This window comes from Aureobasidium pullulans (assembly GCF_000721785.1).
Source record: "Aureobasidium pullulans EXF-150 unplaced genomic scaffold scaffold_9, whole genome shotgun sequence".
Taxonomy (NCBI): Eukaryota; Fungi; Ascomycota; class Dothideomycetes; order Dothideales; family Saccotheciaceae; genus Aureobasidium; species Aureobasidium pullulans.
This window is the reverse complement of record NW_021941029.1, coordinates 75,007-91,014: the sequence shown is the minus strand read 5'-3', so window position 1 is coordinate 91,014 and position 16,008 is coordinate 75,007. Positions and strand designations below refer to the sequence as shown.

The following is a 16,008-nucleotide window of genomic DNA, read 5'->3' as shown; positions in this document are numbered from 1 at the left end:
TGGTAGATCGCTACTTCCGTACATTGGTTTTCTGTTGTATCCTTGATAGTGACCTCCTCGTTATATCGTCACTTCCTCATCCAGTGAATTCGGATCCAATGGTCGCTCTTTCCGTTCTTGTAGCGCATATCGTGACTTCCCGTTTTGGTTTACTTCCCTGATTCGCTCCTTCCACTTTGGGAACGCTAAATCGCTCCTGCCTTCTGGTCTGATTTTTTCGCACCGTTATTGGTTCATTATAAAGCGTATCATGATCAGTGTTGCATAGAAACAGTTGTCTTCATACTGGTATGGATTGCATGGAAGAGCGGGAAACGAGACACTTTGGCATTGATTCACTCGGATGAGATTAACGAGATGGGTGTATATGATTATTGATGGCTTTCACCATCAGGAGATACAAGAGGCTCGTATTGATGTTCTGAGAGAAATCGAAGTAAGGTCGAGTAAATTGAATGCGAGCAGAATGAATGAGTAAATTGAATGGAGTAATTGATTCCGATTTTCTTTGGCTGCGAGCTGCTCTTGCCATGAACGATACTCTTAGTTGTTTCAATCATTCGTCAATCGCTGCTTCAAATATGCTTTTCTTGATCGTTCCTTCCTTCCTTCCATGGATATCGTGCTTTCCTGACTACTCGGTCGCAACTTCTGTTCCGGTATCCGCCTACATCTTTCTGTATGTTGAGGCTGCAGCCTTAATCCACTCTGCCCACATTCTAGTTGCTCTTCGCCTTGCCAGCTCTAAACACATTGTAGAACACGGCCGCAGAGCTCTCCTCAACCCCATCACTGACAATCCTCATCCCCTTGCCCCTACCCACTGCATCCTTAGCAGCAACCACCTCAACACTGCTGCTCTCATCGCTCGAGCCCCAAAACTCAGAGATGGAAGAGATAGATCTCAGACCATCGAGCCATTTGGCCACCTTACTTTCCTGTTGCCTCATTTCCCCTTGGCCGCTGTTATTGTTTGTGGTCTTGGGATTTGCGAGGGACTTGGATGGTGAGATGCGGAGGCGTTCGCGTGGTTTGTTGGCGAGTTCGATAAGACGGGAGCGGAAGGTGCGGTCTTTGGTTGCGTGTCGTTCTTGTTCGGACTGGGCCTGTTGATGGAGTGTACTGACGCGGCGAGCGTGGCGTGCATCTTCGGACCATATGCGTTGGCGGATGGCAACGACTTGTTGGGATGGAGGTCGATCTTGTGTGCCCGAAGTGACAGTGTCTTCGTGGGGGCTGGTGACAGACTCGTTGACTAGATTTCGGTGATTTCTCTAATGTCGTGGTCAGTTTCGAGCTTACTGGTGTTTGTTACGGGTGATTTACGGAAGATGATCGAGAGCGATTGCGAGATTGACTTCTCTTTCTGTTTCGAGGGCTTTCTCGGTGTCTTTCTCTGTGATGAGAGTGTCTTCGGGAGACGCGGCGCCCATCTTGTATTGCTCTGGTGGTCGCTTTTGGTCTTGATACTGGACCATGGTGATCGTCTGATATCTCGTAGTGGCAGCAAATGTACACACAGGGCATTCTGAGAGTCAATGATATTATCAGAACAAAAATTCTCGTCCCATATGCTTCTCTTGTAGCCAGCGGCACGGCGACATTGTGTTTGTTCACACCAAGACATTAGAGCATCCAACACCAGACATGGACAACACCCTGGCTCCCTGCGTGCTGTTTCTCCAGAGCACATGCGGGTCTGCTTCAAGGTCTGAGACATACAATCGCAGTGAGGTTACATGGAAAATTAAATCTTGATATTCTTTCTTCGTACATATGTAGAATAGATGGCTGATGAATTGCTAAGAGCATTCATGTTGATGAGTATAGATTTGTTTCAGACTCGGTCGTCGAAGGTGTCATCGTCGGCGGTGAGATCGTATCCGGGCTCCTTGACGTAGGGAGGCCTGCGACGAGTGTCAGACACAGAGTCCACAATGGCCGCTTCGTAAACAAGGACGCTTCGTTTGAAAGCAAAGAAACGCACTTTAACGCTGACCTACATAAAGTAGTTTCTGAGGCCAACAATGCCAGCAGTGGCGACAGCAAATCCACCCAACATCTTGCTCCAATCGGGGTTATTGAGTTGGGCCTGGCCAACGCTCAGAGCGACCAGGTCATACACCAGGCATCCACCAAAGATCCAGTCGCTGCATGCCGCAAGACCGGCGAATCCGGCACCAGTGACGACCTTAACGGCGGTGGTGGGGAGAACATCCTTGTAGTATGCAACACTGAGGTTGTGGACGAAGTCGAGGACACCAATACCAGCGAAGGTCTTAGCGTTGATGTGGGTGAGGATGGACGAGGTGGAGGACGTGTTCATGGGACCGAGCTTGGTGAAGATGAAGTAAAGTTGGCTGAGGGAGTTGACGACGACGAATACATTGGAGAGCTTGAGCTGGCTTGAGTTCCACGCAAACATCCACCTTTCCGATGTTAGTATGGTACAATGCATGTACGGAGGGAGGGTGTTGGCCAAATTCGTGCACGTCCAGACAAATTTGGAAAATTCGGCGCCACCAAGCGCGAACTCGACCCGTGGTAGTTGGGAATTGACTTACGTGCCAATGCAGAGATTTCCGAGGATATAAAATGGCACTTTTCGTAGAGAGTACAGTTAGCGAAGCTCTATAGAAGGACCGGATGTGGTAATGGTCCAACGAGCCAGCTCACAGCCTGAATTTGGTGTAGACAAGATGGTATCCCGAATGAAGGTCTGTTCAACATGCGAACGTGGGCTGTTGTGTTTGTACCTCTGCTCACTTACCGAAGTTGACAATTTGATCGAGCTCTGCACGCTCCTTGGGCTTGTTGGGGTCAAGCTTCCAGAGACGGTACAACCAGGCAAGCTGCACAATCTGCTGGGGAGCGAAGAAAGCTCCAATGAAGTAAGGCTGAGGAGACCAGAAAGAGGTGTTTGCATCGTTGATGTCCTTCATCGAAGGTGTGCTGTTGAGTCCATACTGCTGAGCAGCAAAGTCGTAGATGAACGAGGCTGGTGCGAGCCACTTGGCGGTGCTGTATTCAATGCCCATATTGACGGTGTAGCCGGGTAGATTTGGGATGTGTTGAAGGTTGAAAGATGGATTGGTATGAAGGAGAGAAGAAGTAACCTACCTGATAAACGTCTACTTGCAGAAGGAATGCTTGCAAAGTCATGAACTCATCAAGCTCTAAGACGAGTGATGACGTTGGAATACCAGGAGCTCGGTGTTTGATTCACCCCGACTCCGATCATCTGATTGATCTTCGGACTTAGAACCTACTTTCTGAGCCTCGCATGAGCCTCAAAACATCTCTGACAAACTTGCTTTAAGAGTGTATATCTCAACGAGGTATGCATGAAGCAGAGACGAGCAGTGGACGTTGATTCCTAGAAAGTGCTTACTCGAGTGATCATCACATCCACGACAGCTCCGCCCTTTTTGAGAGCGAGCTCTGACGATGCCAAGGCTTCAGCAGCTGTCAGCTGTCTCTGTTAGACACCCCGCAGTTCATGTCGCTCAACTTGTATGGAGCTCCTCATGTCTGAAGTTGGCCATTTGAAAACAGCTGAACAAAAACACAATGATGTTCAGAAGCAGAGCTAGATCCAAAGAGATGGCCTCAAGTCGTTGCTCTCTGCGGACGAAGAGCCCGGGCTCAATTGCATCGTGCATTTTGACAGGTGGATAAACGAGCATTGCTATAGCTGGCGAGTGAAAGGGGCGAAATGAAGCACACTTGGAAAATCGTGAGTTGGTATTGGAAGACGAAGTCGAGTTTACAACGAGAGCTCAATATTTGTTCCCAGCCGATGCATCGACGCGCACTATTACTTCACTCGGGCTTGCGGCATCACTTCACTCGCACTTTCACTGCCACTTCACTTGCACTTGTACTCTCATCACTGCGATGGCGGATTATGATCTCTTATAACACTGACTTCTCTCTCTCCTCCCTTCTTCTCTCAACCCTCAATCCTTAGCTATTATCCTACAACACTCATAACACAAACACAAACTCAAACAAGACAAGATGGCATCTCAAGGCTCGTCTGACCCGATTGACTACGAGAAACTGGTCCGCGAGCAGCAGGTCCAGATCAAGGAACTTGATCAGGAGCTTCGCGACAAGATGCAGGAGATTCAAGACCTGATCGAAGCCAGAAAGACGAGATCAAAGGGTATGGACAAGATCTACGCTATTACTGATCACGATGGCGATGAACTTCAGCGCGCCGCAGTAAGACATGACTGCAGATGGACACTTGGACGTATTGCTAATGGAAGCAGGAAACAATCACCCGCGACGACGTGTTCGAGAAGCTCCGCAATGGCTACATGGCCGCTCTCCACTTCAAAGGCAAGGGACAAGACCCCATTGAGTTTCAGCAGCTCCGCGATGGCTACATTGCCGCTCTACACCTCAGAGAGGAGGGACAAGATCCCGGCAAGATTGCCGAAACCCGGAACCTGATTGCTTCCAGAAAGGAAGAGGTCACCGAGCTGATCAAGTCACAAGGACTGTCGGAGCTGTACGAAGGAGACAAGACCAAGATTCTTGAGCACCCCGCCATCAAGCAAGCCATGGCTGCCCTTGCTCTTACCGTCGACATGGATGAGTCCGCTCTTCCTAAGGATTCATCAGAGTGTGAGCGCAAGCCCAACAACTAGGCCAGCAAATCCAACACTGGATACATACTGGTTGCATACCGGATGGGCAAACACGATGGAAACTATTAGGGAGAATGGGGAACATGATATCATGACGGGAAATGAGAAACACGAATTCAGCACGGGACATGAGAAACTTGAGGGAAAAAAGATTCATAACGAAGAATCAAATAACACAAAAAAGGAACATGTCTTTTTTGTCCACTTACCGCTATCTTTCATCAATCATAAGTAAACGTGACTCTTCCGCGGATGCAAGATGCAAAACCAAGCAAAAGAAACAAGACTCGGTCAGCAACCCACGAAACGAACAAACAAACCCAGGCCTCCCGTTTCAAGTATCAACAACCACCAGTCAAAAAAAATGTCAATGTCATTTCGGAAAGAAAACCTGCCCTAACCAACACATCGCAATAAGCAGATCAAACAAATCTCTCCGATGCGATCGCGAAACATCTGCTTGAACGAACGAGTCGTGTTTTTTTTCTGCCCTGTTGATGATCGAGACCAAAACGTCGTGGGGGGGTCGTGTAGCAACAAGATTTGACAAAAACAAGCAAAGGAGAGTCGTGTTCCGTTTTGAGTGTCGCGCATCTCGCGCTTGCTCCATCATTTTGGTCGGCTCTGGATGCCAACGCGAGTGAATCGATCTTGGTCTTGATCTTAAGAAAAGGAGAATTGTGGTTGCCAAGTGTGGGTTTCTTATATAACAGAAATGGCTGACTGAATATCGGTCGAGTCGGTCCGGGATCATTGGACGTCGATTCGATGTCCAAGCAAAACTTAAAGCAAGAGAAATGTGGATATCAGGAGCAAAACGAAGAGGCTGATCACAGAACAGAATTGTACCGACAGAATGAGAAAATTTAAGGGTCAAAAAATTCGAGTTTTGAAGGGTTGAAAGAAAGTAGTCATAACAATTCGGATATGTACATTATAAAGATCTCAATGAGAATAAGCCTCCCAAACGTTCAAGAATACAAAGAAGGAATATGCGCCTTTTTGTCCACCCATGCACCAATGCTATGCCAAAAGAATGAGAGCTTGAACCTTTCGTCGGAGCATCAATCACTCGTGAAAAGACTTCCTGAAGTCTGAAGCAATCTACTTCTCCTCGTCAACCTTAGAGGCGGTACGCTCGACAGGGAAGTTACCCTGCTCGGCAATGCCAGAGGCGTAGGCATCCTCGGGAACCTTGGAGCCGTCCCACTTGGAGGAGGTGATGGGGTTGACGTGGAGAATGTACATGGTGTCGATCTCCTCGAGCGAACGGTCCTTGGACTCGATGACGAAGAAGTAGACGATGATGGCAAGACCAAGACAGCAGCCACCGAAGACGAGACCGAAGAACCAGTGGATCTCGTCGACGATAACAGTGGAGAAGAGCGAGATCAGGAAGTTCCAGATCCAGTTGGAAGCAGTGGCAAGACCCATGCAGGTGGCACGGTAGCGGGCAGGGTAGAGCTCAGCAACGACGGCCCAGACGAGGGGACCCCAGGTGGTGGCGAAAGAGACGATGAACAAGCAAGTGAAGACGATCAGAACACTTCCGGCGGCGGAGTCGTTGTGGTCAGCGAAAGGAGGAAGCTTGAAGTAACCGACAAAGGCGTAGATCATGAAACAGACGAAAGCCCAGAGAGCACCGACAATGAGGGCCTTGCGGCGACCACACTTGGCAACAACGTAAAGACCACCGAAAGTGCAGACAACGTTGACGGTACCGAGAATGATCTGGGTGACGTAGGAGTCGCTGAGACCAGTGGCCTGGAAAATGGTTGTACCGTAGTAGAAGAAGAAGTTGGCACCGGTAAGCTGCTGACCAGCCTGGAGAGTCATACCGAGAATAGTACGGTAGGCCATACGGGGACCAGTGAAGCACTCGTACCACTTGGCACCGATAGCGGCTCTCTCCTCGTCAAGCTTGACACGAATGTCGTTGATCTGGTCGCTGACTTCCTTGTGTTCGGGATCGATACCGGCGTAGCGGGCAATGACGTTGCGGGCCTCGTCCTCACGACCGGCACGGTAGGCGAAACGGGGAGACTCGGGGAGGAAGAGGATACCGACACCGAGGATGAAGGCCCAGAGGAAAGAGATACCGTTGGGGATTCTCCACTGAGCGCTGTTTGAGTAGGCGTCGTGAGTTCCGAAGTCGATCATGTAAGAGGTCCAGATACCGAGAGTAACGAAGAGTTGGTAGCAAGCAATAAGGACACCACGGATGGCGCGAGGAGCGGACTCTCCCTGGTACATGGGGACGACGACGGAAAGAGCACCAATACCGATACCATCGACGAAACGACCGGCAGCGAACTGACCCCAAGAGGTGCTGGAAGAGATCTCGATGATGACACCGATGGCAGTCCAGAAGGCGAAGAGGGAGATAGAGAACTTGCGTCCGATGACATCGGCGAGTCTACCAGCGATAAGAGAGCCGACGGCGGCACCACCACAGAGAAGAGCAGTGATGGCACCCTGGCGGTAGGCGCTGAAGTAGTAGGTACCGTCGGGGTTTTGCTGACCGAAACGTCTGAGGTAGTCGGACATTTGGAAGTAACCTTGAAAGGGGTTAGTAAACAGCTTTCGAGAGCTCTCTCAGGAGAGTGAAACGTACCAGAGATTTGACCAGAGGCATAACCGAACATGAAACCACCGATGGAGGCAACAAGACCCATGAAGCAGGCCATGAAGGTGACCTTGCCAGCAGGGACAGGAAGCTCATGGTTGCCAGCGGTCGATTCGACCTGACCGGCGGTCATGGCCTCGGTCTCAGTACGCTTTGAGAAGAGACCCATGGTGATGATGGGTGAGGGGGGTTGGATTGATGTTGTTGGGAGGATGAATGGAAGAAGGGAACCGATGGATGGATGGCGGAAGGAGAGGTCTTATGACAGCCAGGCGAGGTCTGCTGGGGGAGTCGAGAGAGAAAATGAGGAGAATCGGTCTTATAAAGGATGGAGCAGGAGCGTGGGACGGTAATAGATCGGGGTTGCTCTGGAGTGCTCCGGATGCAACACGGCACTTAACGCGGGCGGCGTGCGAAGGGTGTGGGTAGAGAGTCGGTTGGAAATGATGGAGCACGAGACACTTTGGGGTCTGTTGATGGAGGTTTGGTTTCGATGTTCTACGCTCTGCACGGAGGATATATATGGGTCTAGTAAATGGTCGAGCCACTAATCGGAATCATGCAGCCGAACAGCGACGTCAAACCATGACCACGGTCCGGTGATGGTTCAGGTCACCTGTGAGCAACTTCGAGCCCTGAGCTACGAGAAGCTCTCGGGACCGTCTGCGAGCAGAATTTTTGCTTTACCGTGCCGAAGCCGATCAAACCATCACGAATCGGAAGGCGTTGACTGTTGGCAACGGAAGTCGCAGTCGACATCTCGCTCAAACGCCCAGCAAAAGTGCATCAGCCCATAGCGAATGACGTCGAGCTTCAAGAGCTAATTGCGCGCCCACGTAACGGTAACACAAGAGAGATTTTTTTCCTTGGAGATGGAGGGTTAGGCTGGGGCCCATTTGGGGTTTGATTGCTCCAGGATCACGCGAATGTTCGCTTCGCAAGTCAGTAGTGGGAGAGTCTGGGACAGCTCCGGGGCCTGATGCAACTTCGCAAGAGCACGATGTGGGCCGTAGAAGGCGGCCAGAAAATGCATCGAAGGACGTCGGCCGAGCATGCCAAGCTTCAAAAGGGCGTCGGAAGACAATCTCGAAAAAGTCAATATCGGCCCTTTGATGGCGTTTCTCGGCCCGTCTCGCACACCCGGCGGCCTTGTCAAGCCACGGCTTGAAAGTCTTTTTTAACGTCCGTCAAGGGAACAAGGACGTCATTCGACTTCTGGAAGCTACAGCTACACGACTCGAAAGTCGAGATCCCAAAAACTGGCGATGGCACTGTTCAAGGCCTCGAAGATGAAAGATCTCGTTCTATTTTGCTTCTCCAAAACGAACAGAAGATTCTGTGGACCGCAATATCCTGAGCCGACCGGCGAAGGACCGACCTCGGTGGGCATACAAAGCAGGTAGTGGTCTTACTTCGGTTCTCCTCCGTCCAACAGGTTCTTCTTCGGAGGAAGTTGGGAAACAGATGAAATTTTATACACGGGTAGCCAATAGCACACTGCAAAGACTACGGGGAACGGACTTAAGGGCAGTCGTAGTCTCGCAGACACGCTTCAGCACGCGTCTGAGTGCAGATTGGGACATGTTGTGTGATGATCCTCCGAGACGTGCGGCCACGCGCAGACGATGGGACATTTCAAACAGACCCACAGTTACAGCTCAAGGTGGGATGAGGGTGGTGAGAGACGTTACGGGGGAAGATGTGGTGGAAATGCGGATGTCGCGGAGTGGTTGTGGTGTTGCTGTATGCACCCATGGGCGGGAAAAGTAGGAGCAGAGTGGAGGATGTGGCGCCCCATGGAGCAAACCTGAGGTGATGAGAAAAGTCTGCACATGGCGAACCAAATGGAATGATCTGCGGTTAATCAGGTGTTGTCGTGGTCTACTGGACATGATAGCTCAGCAGGCTGAAAAGTGCTCAGTCCATGTGTTCATATCATGTTATTGCTGTGCACCAACTCTTACGGGAGCTGATCACTTGGACAGTTCGTGGAAGGAGCGACAAGGCTATCTTATCGCGGATCTATCCAGGATCGACGCTCGGATCATGCTCTAGCACGTAACTTCTCATAGGCGCGTCAAATGGACAGCTGCTTGCAAGCAATACCATCATCATGTCGGGTTCACAGTCGCCAGCTCCGACGACGGAGGCGCATCGGTTGATGCAGGAGAATGCGCCGACAGTGCCATCGCCGTTGAACCCCGAGGTGAGAGGACGGTCGCAACGAGAGCGCAAAGAGACGGCCAAGAAGCGCGAGGCCACACGGGGCACGACACCGACCGTAGCAGCCAAGCGCAAGGCGACTGGCTCGTCGAACAGCCGTCATGCGGGCCCTCAGTCGGCGCCATCGCCTATGCGGTATCAGATCCCTGCGCCGAAGACGTCCGATTACGACCCACCCAAGCCTCCCGTTTTCACCTCGCACGAACCTACACCTTACATGACGCCGGATGCAAAGATGGAGCTCAAGAAAGTCACGGACCAGGCTGAGAACAAACGAGCATACCGATACACGTTAGCGGTGGCCGACCCCAACTTCCGTCACAAGCAATTCTATCGCCAGTCAGATGGGCTGCCCTATGGTGCACGCATGTCCTTCGAGGACGCCGACCGATCCATACACTACGACACCAGTGGATCTCGTATGACCAACGGAAGAGGATGGCGCATGGCGAGAGCCAATGTCTGCGCGCGCGAGGGGTCGCTCTATTACGAAGTGCGTGTCGTACGTGGTGTGCCTGCTGTCCACTCTGAGAGTGTCACGGTTGGCGCGAGCCAAGGTCCTCAGCCACATGTCCGTATGGGATGGGCTCGTCGAGAAGCCCCGTTGGACGCGCCTGTTGGTTTTGACGGCTATAGCTACGGCATCACCGACCTCCGCTTCGAGCCCATGCATCGCAGCCGCCCGTCAAAGTTCTTCCACCCTAGGACGTCAAAAGCAAAGGCCAACACGCCTATCCAGCTCAACGACAGCATCCGTGAAGGCGACATTGTTGGTCTTGAGATCACCCTCCCTTCACTTTCGTTGCACCAAAAGGTCGTTGAAGGCCACTACAACCCGGCCGTCGATCTTGGCGATGGCTTTGAAGACCAACCACCACGTCCCGATCCTTCCCTCGAACCTCACCACATCATCCGCGACCGTATTCCCGTGCCGTACAAAGGCAATGTCTACTTCGAGACCATGGACTATGTCTCGACAAAGGCTGTTGAAACCTATGCAGACCGTACCTTGTCCTTGACATCTCTGTCCACTCCTGCTCCTGGCGCTCCGACATCTATCAAATCGCAACCTGGCCCTCACCACCAAGATCCGCCGCTGCGTACCCTGCCACACAGTAACATCCGCGTCTACAAGAACGGCCAGTTGATCGGCACCGCCTTTGAAAACTTACTGGCTTTCTTACCACCTGCCAGTCAGACCAGCAAGTCGCAAGGTGCTCGAGAAGGCTTCGATGACGGTATGCTCGGCTACTTTCCCGCCATAGCATGTTTCAGCGGTGGCATCGCCGAACTCAACTTTGGCGAAAACGGCTTCTGGATGCCGCCCACCCACTTGAAGCCTGCCCCCCCTCTCTCTGACACCTCAGATCCAGACCAGAGATTCTATCCTGGTCGTTCTCTCCGTCCCATCTCTGAGAGATTCAAGGAGCAAATTGCAGAAGATGTGGTTTGGGATGTCCTCGACGAAGTAGACTTCTTCATGCAGGACGGTGGATTTGGAGGAAAGGTCGGCGCCGGTGCTAATGCTGTCAAGAAGGGCGTTGCCAGCTTGAAGGAGGAAATGGACTAGGATTCTACTTCACCACGAAAGCTCCGCCCTTCTCGTCACGTTGCTGCTCAGACCCCTGTTCGTAAGATCGCTTGGACAGGCGCTTCCAATGCTTGTTCGCCGCCTTCGCCGCCCAAAGCCCCTTCTCTCACTCCTCCTTCTCCTAGGCTGAAGTTGAAGTTTCCACCTCGCGCTGACGTTTAGTTTGCGCCTCTCAATGGCTGTTCCCCAAAACTCGACTTTAAAGGTCCTTGAAAGTGGAGGAATCCCAAGAGAGGGCATCGGCAGTAGTTACTCGGTGTCTTAAGATGTATCAAACTATGCGATTTGTACCTTTGCCCTTTCTTTTTCCGTGTACATACATACATCATAAGGTGACCTGGCCCTGGTACTCCCAATTCTGTCCAGCTACCTACCTCTCAAGCACTCGGTACTCGTGAGAACATCCCTATCAAAATGCACAAAGTTATTGAGAACCGAGTGGGGGTCCAGTGAGAGTGAGTTTGTGACTAGTAGGACCAGACATGATATACTTTCCTAAGGCATAGCGCGAGATGGTCCCAGACCTGTCTACTTCTTCTTTTCTTTCTTTTTATTTTCTCCCTCTGCCCTTTTCTTGCTCTTCCAGATCCGATCATTTCGTTCATCTTGATTTTTCCAGTTTCTGATCATGTTTCTTCTTCTACATTCAGGTCCTCCAGTTACCAAGGATGAAGGATATGCCAATGAACATCATAGGTAGTCTAGCTTCAGTCAGTATCTCAATCTACTCAACGTTGCACCAAGTTGACCTTTTTGGGTGCGTCAATCATGATTCTTGAACTACATCATTCACAGTAGTCGTGCAGTCTCGAGGCCCTGTAGAGGTGCATTCGTATTTACATAAGATGGCAAAAGCAGGTCATACCAAGTTCAGTCTTGATGCCGACCTGATTTCTCGGTCAGGGTGGCACCGTCAACCACAACTTCTGACAAGCAAATGCCATCCACTCACCACACTTTGGCTCAGATACGTCGTTCGGCTCTAAATAGACTCTTGGTGTAATATAGAAGCTTTCTAATATAGTAATCTGGTCATTGGGCTGTTGACGTGGCCTAGAGCTCATAAATTTCGCATCTCACAACCCATCGTCAAAGGAACAACACTTATCCCATCTACTTGACCCACAGAAGTTGTTGTCATCCACGGAAAGCAGACAAAAACCTGTGATGGATGTTGTTCATAAACAAGAATGATCATGTTGTATAAGAGAAGATGCTTGAATATGGAAGAAAAGGACGAACAAGTTGGCCCGGAAGGAATTATGTCCAACAACCCCTCCACTGTACTAAACGCTATCACGCGTGTAATTGTAGAAATGTACGATTTTTGCTACTTCAGAGGCGCCAATGAGGCAAATTTAAGCTGGGGTTGTCATTCTGAAACCTGACCTGCTATAGGCAAAGGATACGCCTTTCGTTTTCTAGGGAGCAGTAATAGTCATCTTCCATCGTCATGTCATTCAATCATCAATGGCCGTCAATCGTTGATCTGATCGTCGCCCTCGCTTAACCTATACTCCTTCGACTCGACCCTGCCACTCCGGACGGCCCAATCTCCACTCCGAGAATTCAACTTCTCCAGGCATCTCCTGACCGTTTGCAAGCCTCAGACGAGGGAACGAGTCTTGAGACCAGACATATGCACGACCATCCTCAGCTACGGCGCCGTGGTTCTGCGGATTGACAAAGGCATCTGGGTTGTTAGGGTCGCGGAAGCCAGGTCCTTCGGTATCTGTACGAGGTGAGCCATTGAACCAATTTATGATATCGCCTGCGTAGTCGAATGCGCGGTTGAGAAACCCACGATTGTTAGCTTGCTCTTCCTGACCAGATGCCTTTTCGCCCATAGCGGTTTTACCCTCAGGTGCTTCGACGGGATCCTGCAGACATGCCTCACGAATCTTGTTCGCCTTGTTCTCGTTGACAAGCACCAGAGCGCCAGAGTGCCACCCGGCCGCGGTGACACTGAGCGCAAAGTATGTGCCAAGGTCGTCCTCACTCTGCGTGTTGTCACCACCGAACCTTTGCTCCCAAGCGTTGCCTTCTTGTTCAAACCATTCACTGACCTCGCCTTGGACGTTGACTTCCGAGAGCATGCGCATACGTTCCTTGGCCTCTTCAGGGTCTCGACCTCCGCTTGTAATGAAAGCAATCCACTTCTGCTTCTCCTTCTCAAACCAAATCCTGCGCCCATGAAGGGACGCGTGTGGAACCAGGCGTCCATCTCCAGATACGCCCTGGTAGCGAAGTCCACGAATCTGTCCTTCAGGATTTCCGTGACCACCAAGGCCTAGACTACCGCAGCTTTGAGGCTCGGTACCATAAGACGTGATATAGCCGGGTGCATGAAGTGCGTGGAAGTGGTAGTCGCCGAATGCAATGGAGATGACCTGAGTCTGCTGGAGGGCATGTATGCGATCGAGAGGCCTCATTGTGGTTCGGAAAAGGCCATGCAAATGTTCGCCCAGATCACCGGTGTAGACAGTACCATCATTTGTGAAGATTGCGAACGACCGGAACGACCCTTGGACGTCTGTAGCAAACTTGGTTTCACCGTCTGTTCCAAGGGGGACCTCTCTGACATCGGACACTGCCTTGCTTTGTGCGTTCCAGACAATACTGGCGGCGTACACTTTACCAAGGTGCGTGTTGAACAGGATGTACTCCTCGAGACAGATAAAGTTCTGGACTTCACCGATGTCGATACTTGCAGGCGACGGTTCGAATGATGTGACGGATCGCTGGAAGTCGGTACCAGGGCAGATTGCGGTTTCCATAACGAGCACAGCGTCCTCTTCGCCTTCTGGCTGGCGCGCATTACGTTTGATAGGTTCCCAGACAACGATACCGCTACCGACTATCAAAGCAGCACTCTTTGACCAGCCGGCAACGACTTTTTTGACGTAGCCGGGAGTCGATGAAGAATGGTTCTCTCTCACTGTCAATTCAAAATTAAGAAACTTGACTTGGAGTGCAGGCATGTTCATGTGGCTCCAAGACCAGATGTATCCAGCATCGGACAGAGCGAGGACATGGTAACGTCCGGCAGAGAACTGCTTGATGGCAGATGCTGGCTCGTAGCGTTCACTAGGATGAGGCAAGCCTGCAGGATAACGAAGTGGTGAGGGTCTCGGCTTTGCAGGCTGGTTGCGTGCCTGACCGTCCATAACTCCAACGCCGTACAAGCCGCCCTTGGATGTCAGCAGGTTGGTGGACCAACCACCGCATTGCATGTCGGCGATGATGCCCAGCTTCTCGATACCCTCCATCTCAGTAGGCCATGATACATGCTGTCTCGCACGAACGATGGGTCTTCGGCGTCCGGCAGGTCCAATACCACCTCGGCCGAAAGGTGATCCCATATGCTGCTGGTGTCCATGGCCAAGACAGGTCTCGTCATTGTTGCCCCAGGTGAAGCAGCGAGACTCCGTCAGTAGGCGACGATACATCTTTTGCCATCTCACACCGTCATTCTCGACGACTGGTTGATTTGGCACGCGGAAAGTGCTGCGCGCGGCTGAGCTCCAGTATGGGGCATATTGCGCAATGTCAGGTTGGTGCAGTGCTGTGCAAGTTGATGTTAATGCCACGAAGCTGGTGACATCGAGATAGGGAAAAATCAGATACAGAATGTCTACTGGGAGATCCAGCAATTGCGTTTCTGACATGATGACGATGTTTGTAGATGTGAGCAGAGACGTGTTAGGTGTAAGAGAGTTGACCACCGAGGCAGGCAGGGTGAGGCAGCTGCACAGCCTCAAGCTTGGACCCCCAGCCTCCGATTAAGCAGGTCCGCAGCAGTCAGCCGCCGGAGGAGACAGTGAAGAGACTCACTTCTCATGTGTTACTGGGAGAGATCTGCTCACAGAAGACCATATTGAACGCACAGCATGGGACCATCACATGTAGATAAATACACCATTCTCTACCTTCCTGACATCACGTCGAGGGCATGTTGTTGCTATCGTTAGTGACAACTGGAGTTCGGGTAGCGGGCCGGTGACTTGTGGAGGAGCTTGGCAGAGGAACCCGTGTCATTCTGTTATTTGGGGCTATTCTACGGTTAGAATCGCAGCAAGCTGCTCAATAAAAGGGTCCAATCCGGGGTACGAGATGCGATGATTGGTCGAATTCAATGAGCGTTGAAAGCTCGGGCGCGCGCGTCGAAAGTTCGGGGAAGCTCGGGCGACGCGGCGAAAATTCTGGGCAACCCGCTCCCGCGACGCGACACACAACACCAAATTCACCAATTCAACACACAACCATCCACTCCAACATCACAACCACAACGCGCAGAGCACCAATTCAGCGTATACAGATTCAATTCAAGGTACGCGCATACAAGGTAGGTGCCCCCTCTCTCTCAATTCAATACACGAAGAACAAGCACCCGCAGGGGAACGGCCTCCACGGCAGTGGTCTCCATAAAATGGTCTCCATGAAATGGCCCTCGGAGAGCCTCCGGAGGACCGCCGGAGGCCAGCACCACGCAGTGGATAGCTCCATGCAATGGTTCGCCCGCCGAACGGCGGAATACCCTTCTTTAATTCAATTGTACAACAAAAGCACCCGCAAGGGAAGAGCCTCTACGGCAGTGGCCCTCGGAGAGCCCTCGGAGAGCCGCCGGAGGCAAACACCGCGCCCCCTTTAATACAGATTAAGTCTACCATCGCTTCAATTCACTGCTAACCTTCTACTTCAGATGGCCGCTGTTCTTCCCGCTCCTACTAGTGGAGGAGGCAATGACCCGAACCGCCTACCCCTCGACCTATCCTTACCCGCCGACGCTCCCGACATTCCCGACCACCACGTCTGTACAAAATGTGGTCTATCTAAACCCGCCACCGAATTTGTCGCCAAGTACGCTAACCGACCTCCTACTAAGTAGTGCCTTACCTGTCGTAGCGGTT

The 16,008-nt window shown here is 51.5% G+C and overlaps 7 protein-coding genes across 7 annotated transcripts; 2 read left to right on the top strand and 5 right to left on the bottom strand.

Moving 5' to 3' along the window:
* Window positions 1-483: 483 nt before the first annotated feature.
* Window positions 484-1,478, bottom strand: M438DRAFT_365171 (uncharacterized protein; the record flags this gene model as incomplete). The annotated part of the gene is made up of 2 exons (XM_029907773.1): window positions 484-1,272; window positions 1,327-1,478. The coding sequence occupies 2 exons, from the start codon at window positions 1,476-1,478 to the stop codon at window positions 720-722; spliced, it is 705 nt and encodes a 234-aa protein (XP_029760428.1). The 3' UTR covers window positions 484-719.
* Window positions 1,479-1,826: 348 nt separating this feature from the next.
* Window positions 1,827-3,167, bottom strand: M438DRAFT_345393 (uncharacterized protein). The gene is made up of 3 exons (XM_029905441.1): window positions 2,771-3,167; window positions 2,565-2,601; window positions 1,827-2,429 (listed from the first exon to the last, which is right to left on the bottom strand). Exons 1-3 carry the CDS (start codon window positions 3,036-3,038, stop codon window positions 2,000-2,002), a joined length of 735 nt encoding a protein of 244 aa, XP_029760427.1. The 5' UTR covers window positions 3,039-3,167; the 3' UTR covers window positions 1,827-1,999.
* Window positions 3,168-4,020: 853 nt separating this feature from the next.
* Window positions 4,021-4,658, top strand: M438DRAFT_355191 (uncharacterized protein; the record flags this gene model as incomplete). The annotated part of the gene is made up of 2 exons (XM_029907016.1): window positions 4,021-4,227; window positions 4,278-4,658. 2 exons carry the CDS (start codon window positions 4,021-4,023, stop codon window positions 4,656-4,658), a joined length of 588 nt encoding a protein of 195 aa, XP_029760426.1.
* Window positions 4,659-4,863: 205 nt separating this feature from the next.
* On the bottom strand, window positions 4,864-5,343 carry M438DRAFT_345392 (uncharacterized protein). The gene has a single exon (XM_029905440.1). The coding sequence runs from the start codon at window positions 5,269-5,271 to the stop codon at window positions 5,032-5,034; it is 240 nt and encodes a 79-aa protein (XP_029760425.1). The 5' UTR covers window positions 5,272-5,343; the 3' UTR covers window positions 4,864-5,031.
* A 419-nt stretch (window positions 5,344-5,762) lies between these two features.
* Window positions 5,763-7,417, bottom strand: M438DRAFT_273959 (general substrate transporter; the record flags this gene model as incomplete). The annotated part of the gene is made up of 2 exons (XM_029900675.1): window positions 5,763-7,216; window positions 7,273-7,417. The coding sequence occupies 2 exons, from the start codon at window positions 7,415-7,417 to the stop codon at window positions 5,763-5,765; spliced, it is 1,599 nt and encodes a 532-aa protein (XP_029760424.1).
* A 2,028-nt stretch (window positions 7,418-9,445) lies between these two features.
* M438DRAFT_374387 (Set1C complex protein) lies at window positions 9,446-11,077 on the top strand (the record flags this gene model as incomplete). Its single annotated transcript, XM_029908502.1, has 1 exon — window positions 9,446-11,077. The coding sequence occupies one exon, from the start codon at window positions 9,446-9,448 to the stop codon at window positions 11,075-11,077; it is 1,632 nt and encodes a 543-aa protein (XP_029760423.1).
* A 1,322-nt stretch (window positions 11,078-12,399) lies between these two features.
* M438DRAFT_345389 (uncharacterized protein) lies at window positions 12,400-14,780 on the bottom strand. The gene has a single exon (XM_029905439.1). It carries the CDS (start codon window positions 14,764-14,766, stop codon window positions 12,610-12,612), a length of 2,157 nt encoding a protein of 718 aa, XP_029760422.1. The 5' UTR covers window positions 14,767-14,780; the 3' UTR covers window positions 12,400-12,609.
* Window positions 14,781-16,008: the final 1,228 nt, after the last annotated feature.